This window comes from Alligator sinensis, unplaced genomic scaffold (genome assembly GCF_000455745.1).
Source record: "Alligator sinensis unplaced genomic scaffold, ASM45574v1 scaffold191_1, whole genome shotgun sequence".
In the NCBI taxonomy this organism is placed as follows: domain Eukaryota; kingdom Metazoa; phylum Chordata; order Crocodylia; family Alligatoridae; genus Alligator; species Alligator sinensis.
The window spans coordinates 1,269,692-1,284,959 of record NW_005842282.1 but is presented as its reverse complement, the minus strand read 5'-3'; the positions used below and the strand labels follow the sequence as shown (position 1 = coordinate 1,284,959).

Below are 15,268 nucleotides of genomic sequence, written 5' to 3'. Positions count from 1 at the left end.
TCCTGCTATTAGGATTTTATAAGATAATACATTAGTTCTCTGTTGGGTGGACATATGTAGGCATCTAACCAGCATTACTTCACTAGAACTGGCTCTTTACAGTTACAGTTATTTTCATAGCACAAAGAAATCTCAAAAAGGCCTCTGGAGAGTACTCTTATTCTTTTAAAAACTCAGCCCACTGCAGTAACTAACTGCAGCAGTCTGTGAGAAACACTCACTTCTGCACGTTTTGCCATCATGGTTCAGGGTGTATCCAGGATGACATCTACACACAAATGAGTCTTCAGTGTTAACACATTCATGTTCACAGCTGTGTGTACCCAGAGCACAGAAGTCTATTCCTATGGAAACAAAGGTTAAAGGACACAAACTAAGCTTATTGGTTGCTGAAACAAAATGGCTTAGAAAAGCCCATGCTGCTTAAAAGGCACTCGGATCCAGTAGTGCAGGGCTGTATCCAGCCTGCAGGGGTTAATGTCTGACCTGTGCGCCTCCACCTGGCCACCACCACCCCCACTACTCCTAATGCTGTGGCAGCCAGGTCTTTGGGGTAGGGCAGCACAGCGGGAGGAGCCTATTGGACTTACTGCCTGTGTGGCCTCAGTGGCAGGAGGCTTGCAAGGGTGGGGGGAAGGGCTTGTGTGGCAGCAGCAGTGGTGAGGGCTCATGCTGCTGGGGTGGCAGAGGACCTGGTGAGCCCATGTGGCATGTGATCTGCATAGTGTGTGGCCCCAGACCCAAGACTGGTATAATGTGCAGCTCCTGGCCACTCAACAGTTGGCCAGTTCTACTGTAGTGTAACCAAGGGGGGCAACTGGGGCACCAGTCCTGGGTGCCAGCTTAGAGGGGATGCAAAAATACTAGCTGCCACTGATGCTCTCCTACCTGCTGCACCACCACCACCCCAGCTGTGGCTGCTGCTGCATGAACCACCACTGCCCAGGTGCAAAACTGCCTAGTTATGCCTCTGCTAAAATCTGTGCTATGGGCAGTTAAACTTTGGGAGCAGCTGACCAGGAAGCCTACTGGTGATGCTCTACCCAGCCACCAGGAAGATTGTGCTTTGGTTCCCAGAGTCTTGCTCCCACAGACTTAACATTAGTAGAGAAGGAGTGTCTGGAACAGGTCAGCAATGACACACTCTGCCTGGCTTGGATGAAGAAATAGATGTTGATGTACCGCATTATATTACAAATTTGTTTAACATGAACCATTAAGTCAAAACTTTTGGAATCAGAGTCCAACCTTGAAACTATCACTAAGCTCCTGACCTCATCCAAAGCCTATGGAAAGGCTCCCACTGATTTTAAAGAAATTTGGATCATGCTTTTCATTCACAATTGTTGTCCTCACGCTAGGCATTATGCTTGGAAATGTTTTCAGTATTTGGTCCTTTGCTTCTTCCCTGCGCAAGGCATACTGAACCTAAAAGCACCAAATATTCTCAATGCAATTTAAAAATTAACTAACTGTGGTAATGTAGACTACTATTCAAAATGACACAGGTATATTAAATGACAAAATGACACAGGTATACTTCCTTAGTGCAGAAAACACAAACCAAAACAGAAATTTTTAGGATGACAAAAAAAAATCATATTTGAAAAGAGTTAATTTTCTTAGCTTTACCACTGTGAACTTTAAATTAATGAAACATTGCTGCTGTATCTTCACTAGGTTCATGCATCTAGCAAAACTAATTCCTTTTGTGATTGCAAGTTTTGCTGAAGTCTTAAGACTGTCACAAGATGCCTCTGTTTTGGAGGCCCAAGGCTGGAGGAGCTGCTCCATGCAGGAGTCCTGAGGAAAGCAGCGTATACACATGCCCTGATTAAGAAGCTTGATACAGCTGAGGCTAATTTCTAAGTGTTTAAGAAAGTGGTATGGTGATTTAGAGAACATGTTCAAGAATACTTAAGGAACACTAAAACTACTTTTAGAATTTAAAAAATATTGCCATTCCCAGAACTAGTCAAAGGCATCTATCCTTGGCTAAACTAAAATAACAAAGAAAATATGAAGCATTTGCAGAAATCCATTTGTGTTATTACAAACTAAAAAAACAGGAACATTTAAAGAAGTAATGAGTATCAATATCCTTTATTACTCTCCATATTTACTTCAACTCTCCAGGAAAAAAATTAATCTAATGTAAAATCTGGCCTGTGAAATATCAGACAGAGCAGTTTAATTATGGCAGAGTTGTGGGGAAGGAGGCTGGGGAGAGATAAGTTAAAAATCAGGCATAAAGGGAAAAGTTTGTTTCAGTCTTTACAATGGAAGAGACTATGATCTTTCCAAAAAGCCTTCCACTTGTGTGCAAAGTTAAAGCAGATGCCCTGATGTGCTTAGGTCAACTTACTTTTGCAAGTTCGCTTATCTGGATTAAGAGTAAATCCTTGTCGGCATTGACAAAAATAAGAATCATCTAAATTAACACACTCCTGTTGACAGCCATGGTTTTCTGAAGCACAGTAATCCGGTCCTGAAAATAAAACAGAAATGGGATAAAGAAACCCAACGACCTCACTTCATTTGAATTAGTATTTCTTTTTCTGGACACTGTCCTGACTTCTTGCCATACTGTTTCAAATATTTAAAACAAACTGTTCAGCTTTCACACAGACTACATGAGAAATATTTTAATGAACCCTGGGAAGATAATTTTTCAAAGGGCTATACAGAAGTTAGTGTTATCAGTATTTCTGAGAATTTTGCAGCCAAATACTGTAGGTCACACTGAAAACATTGATTTGTTTTTAAACAAAACTCATAATTATGTTATTTTACTGCATTCAAGTTAGATATGCATTATACTAAGTGAATCAGTTTATATCAAGTGTACTTGTGAATGCCATTCATCATATAGGGGCATTATTTCACCAGTTGCACCAGTGTTTGAATGACTTTGGCTTGTTTGTTATGTGATTTTTGAGATGCAAAACTCTATGTGAGATGAAAAGCTTGCCAAAAACACTTGGGGCACTTGTACACACTACAGGGTTTTAGCCCTTAGGGTTGCATTCTATGCCCCCTAAATTGAAATGGTGAGTTTTTTATTGAAATGGTAGGTTTTATTTTTCCTTCACTGTATGTATGTTATTGACCTGGTGGCCACAGGTGCCTACTGAAGGCAGAAGCAGTGAGGGGCCCGATACTTTTTTTTGTTTTTTTGGCAGAGCCTGCCTGCCTCTCCTGCAGCCAGGGGGCCATTAATTTATGCTATTAATCTGTCAGCTCACTCCCTGGTCACAGGAGAGGCGGGCAGACTTTGCAGAAAAGCAGATCAGGCCCCTCGCTGCTTCTGCCTTCAGCAGACTCCTGCGCCCGACAGGACACCTGGGGCCACCTGAGAATGAGCTGGCTTCATCTTCGGGCAGCCTGGGGGGGAGACAGCAGGAGGGTGGCTGGGTGAGCTGGTGGCCGGAGAAGGCAGTGGGGATGTTGCATAGGGTACTGGAAGCCCAGGTGGGCTCGGGCAGCCCACCTGATCTTCCAGTGCACTGTACACTGTCCCTGCCACCTTCTCTGGCTGCCAGCAGACTCAGCTGCCCTCTTGCCACCTCCCTGAACTGCCCCAGGGGCAATCAGCCCATTCCTAGGTGGCCCCTGGCATCCTGCCAGCCATAGGAGCCTGCTGAAGGCTGAAGCTGTGAGAGGGGCCCAATCCTTTCATTCTGGCAGAGCCTGCCCACCTCTCCCATTGCTGGGGGGCGAGCTGAATAAATAGCTGCAATGTTCCAAGTTGCAACATTACAAATTAAACTACATTGGGATGTTGTTACTTCTCAGCTCCGTGTTCTTGGGGAACACTGGAACAGGATGCAGCCTGTCTGACTCACAAAGAATTCCCCCCTGCCAAACAAAATTGATTAAGATGCAGTGGGAGACATACCTAAAGCTCTCCAGATAAGGGAGCAACTGCCCTAGGTCTCATTTGCATCTGAGATGGAACCAGATGACCATTCATTTACATGGGAGATGGAGAATAGAAAGCCTGAAGCAGAAACCTCAGTGAATTCTGGGATCAGAGAAGCAGGGGAGCACTGCATGATGGGGAATCTGTGCTCCAAATTCTAATCTACCCACATTTACACACAGCCAGCTCAGCATTTATCAGACCAGTTCTAATCTGGATTTTCAAAGGACTCCCCTCCCCCCGCCCCCCCCCAAGCAGAAGTAAAGTTTAATAGGCATCTTGGGCCGTACATTCCCTGGTCCCACTATGGGAGGCCTATTTAAACTTGATTAACTAAAACTCAGTTGCCGGGTTAGGGAATGCTGAGGCAAAGAAACTAAGTCAGAGGGGGTATGGTCAGCATTTGAACAATGGTAAAGGGTTCATCACAGCGTCCAGCCCATTGGAGCCCTGACCACAAGTGTTGTCATACTTTTCTCGTGATGACTGGTGGAAGTCCTCTCCACCAAATGTTATGAACACTCCAATAATTGCTTTAAGTCTGTTAAAAGACTATAGTAAGATCTGGAAAAGTCATGCTAAGCTGAGGCTTGTTCACAACAAGTAAAAATCCAAAACCCTGATGCTGCAAGCTATCTATTGTTTCTGAAGAAACAATAAGGCATCCCATCAGTATATCTGCTATCCATAGGAATTTCAAGCTGGCTCCTAAGTGTCTGGTTACTCCTTAACCTCATGTTTTTCCTGATTATCAATCAGTTTCTTGAGATATTCCAAACCAGATAACCCCTTGTCAATAAAAAAGACAATTATTTACACTATTAAGAATGCTTTGAGGAAGCTGAACTGAGGGTATAAAAATCTGTTAAAAAAGCAGGAGTGTGTGTCTGTGCTTCAAGAGGAGAAATCTTTCTGACACCATCCGCTGTTGTTCTCGAGAAGCTGGAAGAAACAGATTGTCTCCCTTCAAGGATTGTGCTAAGAGCTTCACCTGTCAGCATTGGAACCTGAGTGCCTTGGACTGGTGAGATCCCAGCACTCGCTCTCTCCCTCTTTTCTCTTTTCTCTCTAGGCATAAATTTCTGAACCTGAACTGTATTAGTTAAGCTTGAGCTAAGTTTCCCCAAATACTTAGTGAAACCAGGGTAGTATTGTAATTGTTAGTGTTTGTTTTTCCTTTGCATGTCTATTACTACTAGTACTATTATATATTTCATATACTTAGCAATAAATAACTTTTATAGTCAAACTGGGAGTAACTGGGTATATTTTTTCTTCTCTTCTCCTCCTTCCCCACTTGCTCTGCAGCAACGCTTCTTTTACCTAAGCTAAAGATCCCTGTGAAGCCCAAAAATACTGTGGGGTCTGCTCATCAAGAGGCTAAAGATTGGGACATGCTGAGTTTGAAACACATAAGGGGATCAGCTTGTACAGGCTGATTGACCCAGTTTGGCTCAGACATGCCCTAATGAACTGAATGCTGGCCCATGAGGGTGTCAGCTGGACACCCAGCCAGATTCAGATGTATTCTGTTTACCTGTGTGCTCATGTCTGACTACAGTTTATTGTTGCTCTGATGAACTGATTCTTGGCATATGAGGGTGTCAGCCTGTCCATGCTGATCAACCTGGCCAGGTCAGGCATGTCACGTTAATCTGTGTGTGTTTGTGTGTATGACTGATTTGGTGGTTGGAGGATTTTGAAACTGAGTCCTGCAAGATAGCTCCATTGGGGGTGAGGACTTGCAGAAGGGAGATATACAGCCCCATATAGAAACACAAGTAACACAACCAGCACATTGATAGAATTACCAAGACCCTAGAAACGTATCCTTAATAAATGAGCGCACCCCAAAGTGATGGGCAAATCTGGTAACAAAGTAGTTTAGTTTGCAAGGATGCAAACTCATTTAAAACCCCCAAAACTCACATACGTGTAATGTGTGATGCCATTAAGCCACACAAAAGGAAATTTCTGTCACAAGTACATCATGACACCATCACGTGTGCAAGCGCCCTTGGTGTCCACACCTAACACTGAACCAGCTCACATTGACCCAGTTCAAAATAATAGTTCACTCCTCAGAGACCTTTTGTTTTGGGCTGTCTGCTGGTTTAATCACACATCACTGAACTGGTAACATTATTTATGTTTTCAAGCTTTGTCTTCATAACCAGAGGGGCTAAACACTTACCTTTGCAAAAGAAAATGAACAATCTGAGGTAATCACTTGACTCTCTGGAACTGGAGTCCTAGTCATGGGGATATAGTGGCTTTGCCTTACTCTGCCTTAGCACCAATGTGAATTTCAGCTTGGTTTGTCATCGAGATGTGAGTTGAAGTCAAATTTGTAGAGAATAATTTCAAGCATTTTAAACTTATGGGATAAACACAGAGAATCAAAAAGCCCAAGGCAGAATCAAGTCAATCTTCACAGGTTTCTTGAAGCTGCATAGGTTGAACCGATAACCGACTTTCAGTTTTCAGTTGAGAATGGCAAGCAGAGGCCTGACCCAGGCCAGAAGACAAAGGGTACTAGAGCATACCTCCCAGTTTGCCACCACAGGAGAAAGAGTTCCCATTATAGTGCTGGCCCTGCAAACCAGGCATCTGGCCACAGGGGAAGCCCCACTCCACAGGCTGGCCTGGGATCCTCCCACCCCCATCTGCCCAGCTGCAGGAATCTGCCCACAGGTCCAGAAATTGGGGGGGGGGGGGGGAGGGGGAAAGAGAAGTGAGTGAAGAGGGTAACTCCTCCCATGGGGCTTGACTGGTGTGAGTGACTGACACACAGGGAAAAGAAGTCCCCCCACCTGGGACTGGCCCCATAGCCTGGCATTTGCTCACATGGGGAAAGCCCCACACTGGGGATCCCCTGAGCCCTGGTCTGCCCAGCTGTGGGGGGAGGGGTTCCCCTTCTGTGGCTGGGCTGGTGTGAGTCACTGACATGCAGGGGGGAGGGGGAATGAAGCCCCCCACCACAGTCTTAGCCCCCTGAGGTGGGGTCTTCTTAGCTGCGGGGGATGGGCCCCAGGGGGTTTCCCCCCTCCCTGCCTAGTTGGGCTGGCTCCATAGAAAGAAGGATCATGCCCTGCAACCCAGCACAAGCCCCTTGGGCTGCCCACTGTACCTTGCCAGTTGCCACTGGGCTCTGGTGGGATGTGTCAGGCAGCCTCAGGGGCTTGTGATGGGTTTTGGGGCCCATCCTGCCTTCTGTGGAGCACTCCTGTCCTTGCCCCTTGGTGCAAGACCCCTGGTCCGCCTGGCATGTCCCACTGGAGGCTGGCACCAGCAGCACCTGGCAAGATGCGCTGGGCAGCAGGGCCTGATCCTGCCTTCTATGGAGTGCTCCGGGCTGCTCAGCACATCTTGCTGGCTGTCGCTAGTACCAGGCTCTGGTGGGATGTGCCAGGGTCCTGGGGGACTTGCATCTGGCAGGGGCAGATTAAGGTGTACTGGGGCCCTGGGAAAACACAAAATTGGAGGCCCTCCCTGCATGGGAGCTGGATTGCGGCAGGGGGTGGGGAGAGGGGAGAAGGGCCCCTTCCCTTTCTGGTGCTGACGGGGAGAGGCTGGGTGGACCCCACCAGACTGGGGGTGGGAGGGCACATGCCCGCCTCTTCTCCCTGCTCCCCCCGCTACAGCCAAAGATGCGCACAGACATGGGCACTCAGACAGGCACACGCTCTACTCTCACTCACTCTCTGCAAATGGACACACAGACAGAAACACACTCTCCCTGCCGTGAACACAGATGCACACACGCACAGACACACAGATGCATGCACCCATACACAGATGTGCACACACACCAACTCACACATGCACACACAGATGCTCACACAGACAGACGCACACACGCAGACAAAGACACAAAGACAGACAGATGCACACACACATGCACACCCAGATACACTTTCCCCTCACAGGACCTCCCCCTTCCCCCTCTCTTGATCATACTGAGGCAGCGCCCCCATCCCGCCACCCCCAGCTATGAGCCACCCGTGGTTCCATCTAGCTCCCAGCCCAGCCCCTATTAGACTTACTTGCAGGGAGCTGCTGCTCAGCTGTGTCCCATGTGGCCAAGGACATGCACAGTGTTGAGCTGCGTTGGGCCAGAAGTGCTGCACCGTGTCTCTGCAGGTGGGCAGATTGCTGGGAGGGCTAAGATGAATTTTGGGGTGGCCACATCCCCCCAAGGCACCCCCAGTGCCTCTGCCTGCCCGCCTGCAGAGGTGTGGCGTGGCACTCCTGGCCCAGCCTGGGCCTGCTCCCCCTGCCCCAGCTGCAATGTGGGGTGGCACTCCCAACCTGGCCCAGCCCAGCCTGTTCTCATTGGTGGAGGGGTCCTGCTCCTGGCTCATAGGGAAGCAAATGCAAAAGCCATGGTTTTAAACTTGGCACTGTTTTGGCACCTGGTGGTGGGGAAGGGAACACTCCACATAGGGCAGGATCAGGCCCCACTGCCTGGTGCAAACTCTCTGGGCTGCCTGGTGCCTCCCACTGGAGCTCAGCACCAGTGACAGCTGACAAGAGATGCTGGGCATCCTCAGAAGCTTGTGCCAGGTGATGGGACCCTCTCCAGTGTGTGTCAGTGTCTCACGCTGGCCCAGACGCAGGAGGAGGCCATGGGGGTGAAAACCACTCCCCACAGCTAGGCAGACCAGTGTTTGGGGGAGTCCTGGGCCTGCCAGGGGAAACTCCCCAGACACTAGGGTCCCCCCCACATGAGCAGATGCCAGGCTTGGGGTCCGGCCGGGAAGCGGGACTCCTATTCCCCTCCCCTCAGCTAGCCAGTGACTTGCACCTGACCTGAGACAGGGGGCAACCCTCACAGACCAGGGCTTGGGACCAGGGCTGAGGGCTCTGTTCCCAACCTCCCCCACCCCTCTCCACTGCCCCACATGGCTGGCAGGAACAGGCTGGGGAGCAGAGGTGTTGCTACTTCAGCTCTGTGACAGCTGCGGGGTGAGGATGGGGCTGGCCCCAGCTCAGCCGGAGCAGACAGCACAGCCAAAGCTAGCCTGCCTGCCCTGTGAGGAGGATAGTGGGCACCCCAATCTGCAAGGTTCAGGCCAATTTGCACAGAAGTGGATAGATAAGTTTTGAAGTTATTTATGTTTGAATTCAGCAGCTGTAAGATCATTCCAGTCCCCTCCACACCAAGTGCTGCCCTGACTCCAGCACATGCCTGACTCCTGATTTATCAATATCCTAGTGCCCCTCCCTGGTTTATCTAAACTGTAGAGTTTTGAATGTTTTTCCCTAGTTTAAATTTAACGCATCTGAAGTATTTTAAACTGGTCAAAATGAACTATAGGTTTTAACTGGTTTCCAACTATTTTAAGGATTCAAAGCTTGTATCAATGTATTCCATATAACTGATATTTAGCTTGGTATTTACAAAGGTGTTTAAAGTATATTTGGAGTTTCTGTATATCTACCTGCATGAGGCGGGGGGGGGGGGGGGGGGGGGGGAGCAGGGAAGCCCCATACTGGGGATACCTTGAGTTTCAAATTCTTTTATCAATCTAATCTGAAAAAACATGACATTTTAGAAGCCTCCATATTTTGCGGGGGGAGCAACATTTGATCTGGACCACTGCTCAGGCAGTAAGGAAGTATGAGTAATATTTTGAATGGCACAGTCATATGAACATATACATGCATAGGTATGGAAATAATTTTGTGGCATGCAGTCCTAACAGACCTTGTCAGTCTTTGGCTAACTACATTGACAGGCACTAGCTTTCTTCTGCCATGTAATGTTTTATAATACAATTTTACAGTCACAGGTTATCCTAGATCTCTATGGGATTGCAAGGATGCAGAAAAAATGTGTTATATTGCACTGATTAGTTTAGAAATCATTCTTTGTTCACATCATTATGTAATATGGACTAAATTTGCTACTGGTATAACAATGCAACTCTAGAGTAGTTAATGGAATTAAACCTATTTACACACAGTGACAAAAAATCTGTTCTCATAAGGTACACAGAAACAGAGGTAAGGCTGTGCTTTTAGCCTTTCCTTTCATAATTCCTGAGTGCAGCATACTTAGCTGTGCAATTTTACTACTACATTAATGTTGGGTTTTTTGCATTTCATTACTACACTTGTTTTATAAACAAAAGACAATTTAGAAGTTCTGTTCTGTAAAACTGATCCATTGAATTAGGAAATATGACACTTAAAATAAAGAAATGCTATAATCAGAGGGGCCATGCAAAACAGAAACTTTTGCTTTAACTACCAGAAGAAGCAAGATCTCAGGGCAAGAAGTTCCTGTCCTTAGAGAAGGAGAAAACTTCTCTTGCTCTTCTGATCTAACACTGTTTCATTTATAAATAGACATTCTATAAATGTTCTCAGGAGCAATGGAGAATTATCAGGGAAAAGAGAGAGTACAAGGAGAGCAAATTTATCATACTTAATATTTTTTCCCAACTTACTTCTGCAAGTTCTTTTATCAGGGTTTAAAATAAACCCTGGATGGCATTTACAGTAGTAGGAGTCATCTGTATTAACACACTCATGTTGGCAGCCTTGGTTATCCACTGCACAAAAGTCTACAACTGAAAAAGAAAAACCAGGGAAATGTGTAGAATTAGATACATGGAATCAGTATTAGAATATATATTTAATAATTATGAAATATATATTTATGTTATGATCAGAACTGAAGTAGTACAAATAAAAGTTGACAGGGTCTCTGCTCTGAACAGCCTGCTAATTGAAGGTTTTAGGGTAATAACTGATGGACCAACATTCAGGAGTTACTTTCTCTTTTGTAGCCAGGATACATTATGAATGGCAGACCACATGTGTGGCTAAGACTAGGGACAGAAATTACACATAAATCAGTATAAGTGGTTGGAAAACAGTTCAAATCTGTAACACAGCAAAAGTTAGTGCACATAAACCACTTTCAAAATGGCTGAAACTGGTTTAAGATAAACCTGGATGGATGTACTATCAGACTTAACTGATTTAGGTTAAACTGGTTTCTTGAACTTCTTTCCCAGATCTAAGGGGCAAGACTCAGAGTGAAATCCTATCTGCCCACATTTGTTTTTATCAAAAGGGGCAGATTAACTTGAGTTTCTTATTTTTAATACAGGGAAGTGCCAATTACTCGAAGATTGTATACCAGTATAACAGAAATGTGACTCGGACTCTCAAAACTGCTTCCCCCACTGTATGTAGTCATAAGCCCTCCTTTTCCTTGAGCTACCCAAAACTTTCATAAGAATACTTGTAATATGTCTTCTCAGTGCTTTTAACAATGACTTGATCTTAAGCTGTACCCAAGGTGCATATAGCAAAGACTGGAACCAGCCTGGAACCAGTGGAAGGCTCTGCCAGTCACCAGCACAACTTCTATAACTTACTTTCAGCTGCTTATGGCATCAATAAGAGGCTGTTTCAGCAGCCAGGAACCAGGGACAGCAGCTTTAGTTCCTTTATATCACTGAATAACTCTATGTGCAAAACAGCTATCATAGTAAAGGCCAAGCATAGATAATTCAGCTTAGATAGTGCCTTTTGTTTGACAGGTGCTGACTGACATAATTACCTAGCTGTCCTATATCAGTGTAGCAAATACATCTTATTTTTACAAGATGGAAATCCCTGCAACTTAAGCTTTTCCTTCATGCAGTAATTCTTAGGAGAAACTAAACGGAAATGAATAACAAAGCCAGGGTTCTTACCATACAACATTGCTTGGCTCACACTATGCTAATTTTGTCTGAACTTTCTGTTGAGAATAGTGATGTGCCACATTTTACAAACAAACCTGAGGAGTTACTTTCCTCTTCCTGCCAAGTGACAGCTCTGCATTAGCTACTGGTAACTTTTTCTGTTACTTTATTATTTCACCCTCCCAAATTAAATCAATATGTCCTTTTAAAAGATAACAGTTTCTTATCTGAATAAATCAGTTCTCTCCACCATTCCCACCCTCTTCACTGTTGAAAATATCTACATGTGTGATGATATTTGCTGAAACCATTTAATCACAAGAGTAGGGAATCCACGCATTCTCACTGACGGAGTTCCTGCTAATGCTTAGATATTTTGGTTTGAATCCAGACAATTTAGACTACCCACTGCAGAGTTGAAGGACAACTAGATACCATCTACAGTTATTTTTAATGTTTTATCAACATATTAGGAACATCACCCTGCCTACTTTTGTCCCTCATACTTTCTGTTAGTCCATCTGTTGTTTTAGATTGAAATATCATTGGGGAAGGGACTGTGCCTCCCTATTTCCATAAAGTCTCTAACGTATTGTGGGAACAAGTGAGAAAAACAATAAATAATTCACACAGGATATGTATTTCTCCAGGTTTGCTCTCTGAATGATAAACCATAAACCTTTACTCACTTGGTGAGCTGTTGCTCTCAGGAGTAGTTCCATTGGCTTCTGACAATAGCTAGAATGCCAATTTCTTCAGACTTTACACTGGAGACGACATGGTACTGACTGTACGAGCTGCACATTTTCTCTTGCCAATTACTTTTGGGCACAACTATGATTTTGCTGTTATAATAATTTTAGGACACTAATCAACTTCTCTCAGGAAGGGGTTAGCTTTCTTGGGCCATGTTCAGAGTCCACCTATTGATTCTTTTCAACCTCTTATATTCCGGTTACTGCTGGAGTCACACTTGTTGAAAATGGAAATCTTTCTGCCACATTTCTTTTAGCATGCGGGCTATTAAATTCTTCATGGAATTAAATATCCATGGAAATACTGAGAAGTATTATAAAAGACTTCCCACCTCAAGGCACTGCCATAATTTATTTGGATATTATGGAAAATACCCACAATTAGAATCAAGAATAAACCTTTCTAGTTTTTCTTCTTATTTATTTGTCTTTCACAGTTCAGTTAACAGCTTTATCATCTGCATACATCTGTACCTACTAATGGAATACACAGCAGAATGTTAGTACTTTGACATGCAACTCACAGTTCTTAGTATAAGTCTGTGTATATTTCAATAAAATAAGTTTTAATGGGGAGTTATATTTCTTAGAGAATGAATAATGCATTTAGGCAGTCGTCTGATGAGGTTATCCCACGCTTTTTTGCAGGGGACAAATGTCTTGGTTCTACCATGTCCATCATTTCTTTCTAGTTTCCAGTTCTACCTCTGGATGCTTATGCCCCCTACCCAGTTCTGCTGGTACTATAGCAGGATTGTGTGTATACTGCTCTCTCCATAGGTCCATGCCTATAACATCTACATAAGTCTTCCAGATCTTTGTGAGTGATGCGAGCTAACAGGAGCAGAACAAAGGCTAGAGTAAAGGGTTAGAAAATAAAGAATGCATGGAAGAAACCTGGGGGGAGAGAAGGAAAGGGAGAAATTAATTAAGGGGGGGTGATAGAAGACTTTGGTGAGAGCATAAGGACCCAGAAGTCAGCTAGAAAACTGCAGAGAGTGCAGGGAGATGACAGCAACCACACCAGTGCCAGAAAGGAACATAAGCCCAGCAGCTGCAGCGGTATGAATATTGCAGCAGTGCCAGGAAAGAGAGGAGAGCACACCCAGCTGCACCAGGAACGAGAGGAGAGTGAGCCCAGAAGGACCAGCAGTCCCTGAAGGAGAGATCCTGAAGGATGAAAGCCTGGTTTAGCACAAGTGCATTTTATTGGAAGGTTTTTGTTCTTCTGAATGGGAGCAGCCTTCATTAGGCTGGTGATCTTGCCTAGTAGTGTGGCTTGGCAAGCCAACCAGGAGACCTGGTTTCCTTTTTGACATGGTCCTGGGTTCTCTTGCTTCCTTGTCAATAAACCCTTGAAGAGGAGTTACTGTATTCTGTAGCTTCCTTTAGCAGCAGTAAAGAAGCCACAACTGCATCTACACAGTTTAGTCTACAAATCTAACCTTTCTATTCACACATTATCCTTGAAAACACAGGACAATCAAGTTGCCAGCCATTCAAAATTTTTCAATGAACGTTTTGAGTTGTCAGATTTCAGTCTCTGCATTGCTGATGAATGCCTAGCTGTGAGGATCTATTTAAGTATTAATAAGCAAATGTATAATTGGTTGCTTAAGTGGCATGGTTTTACTCTATTTCCTAACTGGATAATTTAGCCTTTCTGAAGAGGAAGAAGGCCTGAGTAACAAACCAGGCCCATTAACATAGTGTTCATTTGTTGTGCTCTTTACTACTTCCTCCTATGGTAAAGGTCTAAAATATCTTGGAAAAACATCTCTGCCACTTTAAAAGTGATCTCCCTCAATGTCCCACTGATAAATAGAAGACAAAATCCCGGAAACTGCAATTAAACCATTGCTTTCTTACAACATTTTGTAATGCTTTATTCTCTGTTGTGCCTGATACATATGCGCACCAGGCAGACCCCTTGTTCAACCTATTTTGTGACAAATCATTCAACTTATAAATGATATCCACAAAAATGAATATGTTAGTTTAAACTAATGAAAATGGAGAGTTATAGGCCCTGATTTAACACTGTACATTCACATTTACAGGATGTTCCACCAGGGATAAACACGTATCTCTTGATGACATTCACAGAAGTAGGACTTTTTGGTAATAACATCCATTCTGAAGTTTAAAGTTGCTCAAATCAGACAAATCAGTTCATACAGATACACTGATAATAGGAACAGCAGGTTAGTTTTTTGGTGCAAAAGAATATAGAATGGCTGATTTCTGCTTAGATTTAAATCTTCATGGATAAACTGAATTATTCACATGTACCATAAGGAATTGAGAAAGATGAAATCATAAATGAGGCAAAAAATATCTAAAAACAAAAAGTGTAAACAGTATGCTTTAAACTTACAATTAAAATTACCAATATTGGCAGCAGCATTAATAGCATGAGTTAGGACAGGGGTGGGCAAAATACGACCCATTGGCTGGATCCGGCCCACGAGGCCATTCTATCTGGCCCGCGGGGCCCCTAAAAAAATTTGGAAAATTAATATTTCTCTGCCCTTGGTTCCTGTCAAAAATAGAGAAGTCCAAAAATGACAGGAACCAAGGGCAGTAGGACCCAGGGGAAGCACAGCGGGGCCCACCCCCCAGCTGGAAGCCCCAGCCAGGGTTTCTGGGCTGGGAGCATGTGGCTGCCCCCACACGGGAAGCTCAGGTAAGTGGCGGGGGGGAGGACCCCAGGCAGGGAAGGAGCGTGGGGGGGAGGGGGGGGGAGAAGTGGCCCCTCCCCACCCATGCCCGGTGCCCCATGCTGCCTGTGCCCACTCTGGACAGCCCCATGTGGGCTGCGAGCACTTGCAGTGTGGGGCACCGGGCGTGGGGTGGGGGGGGAGCTGCTCCCCCCCCCCGTGCTC

The 15,268-nt window shown here is 45.0% G+C and overlaps 1 protein-coding gene across 1 annotated transcript in view; it reads right to left on the bottom strand.

Annotated features, from left to right (window-relative positions):
- The window catches only part of MATN2 (matrilin 2), a 136,559-nt gene that overhangs the window by 37,798 nt on the left and 83,493 nt on the right, over window positions 1-15,268 (bottom strand). Inside the window, exons 6-8 of the mRNA XM_006027996.3 lie at window positions 10,378-10,500; window positions 2,366-2,488; window positions 222-344 (exon numbers count right to left, since the gene is read on the bottom strand). Coding sequence (XP_006028058.1) covers window positions 222-344; window positions 2,366-2,488; window positions 10,378-10,500 — 369 coding nt within the window. The remainder of the gene's footprint in view (window positions 1-221; window positions 345-2,365; window positions 2,489-10,377; window positions 10,501-15,268) is intronic.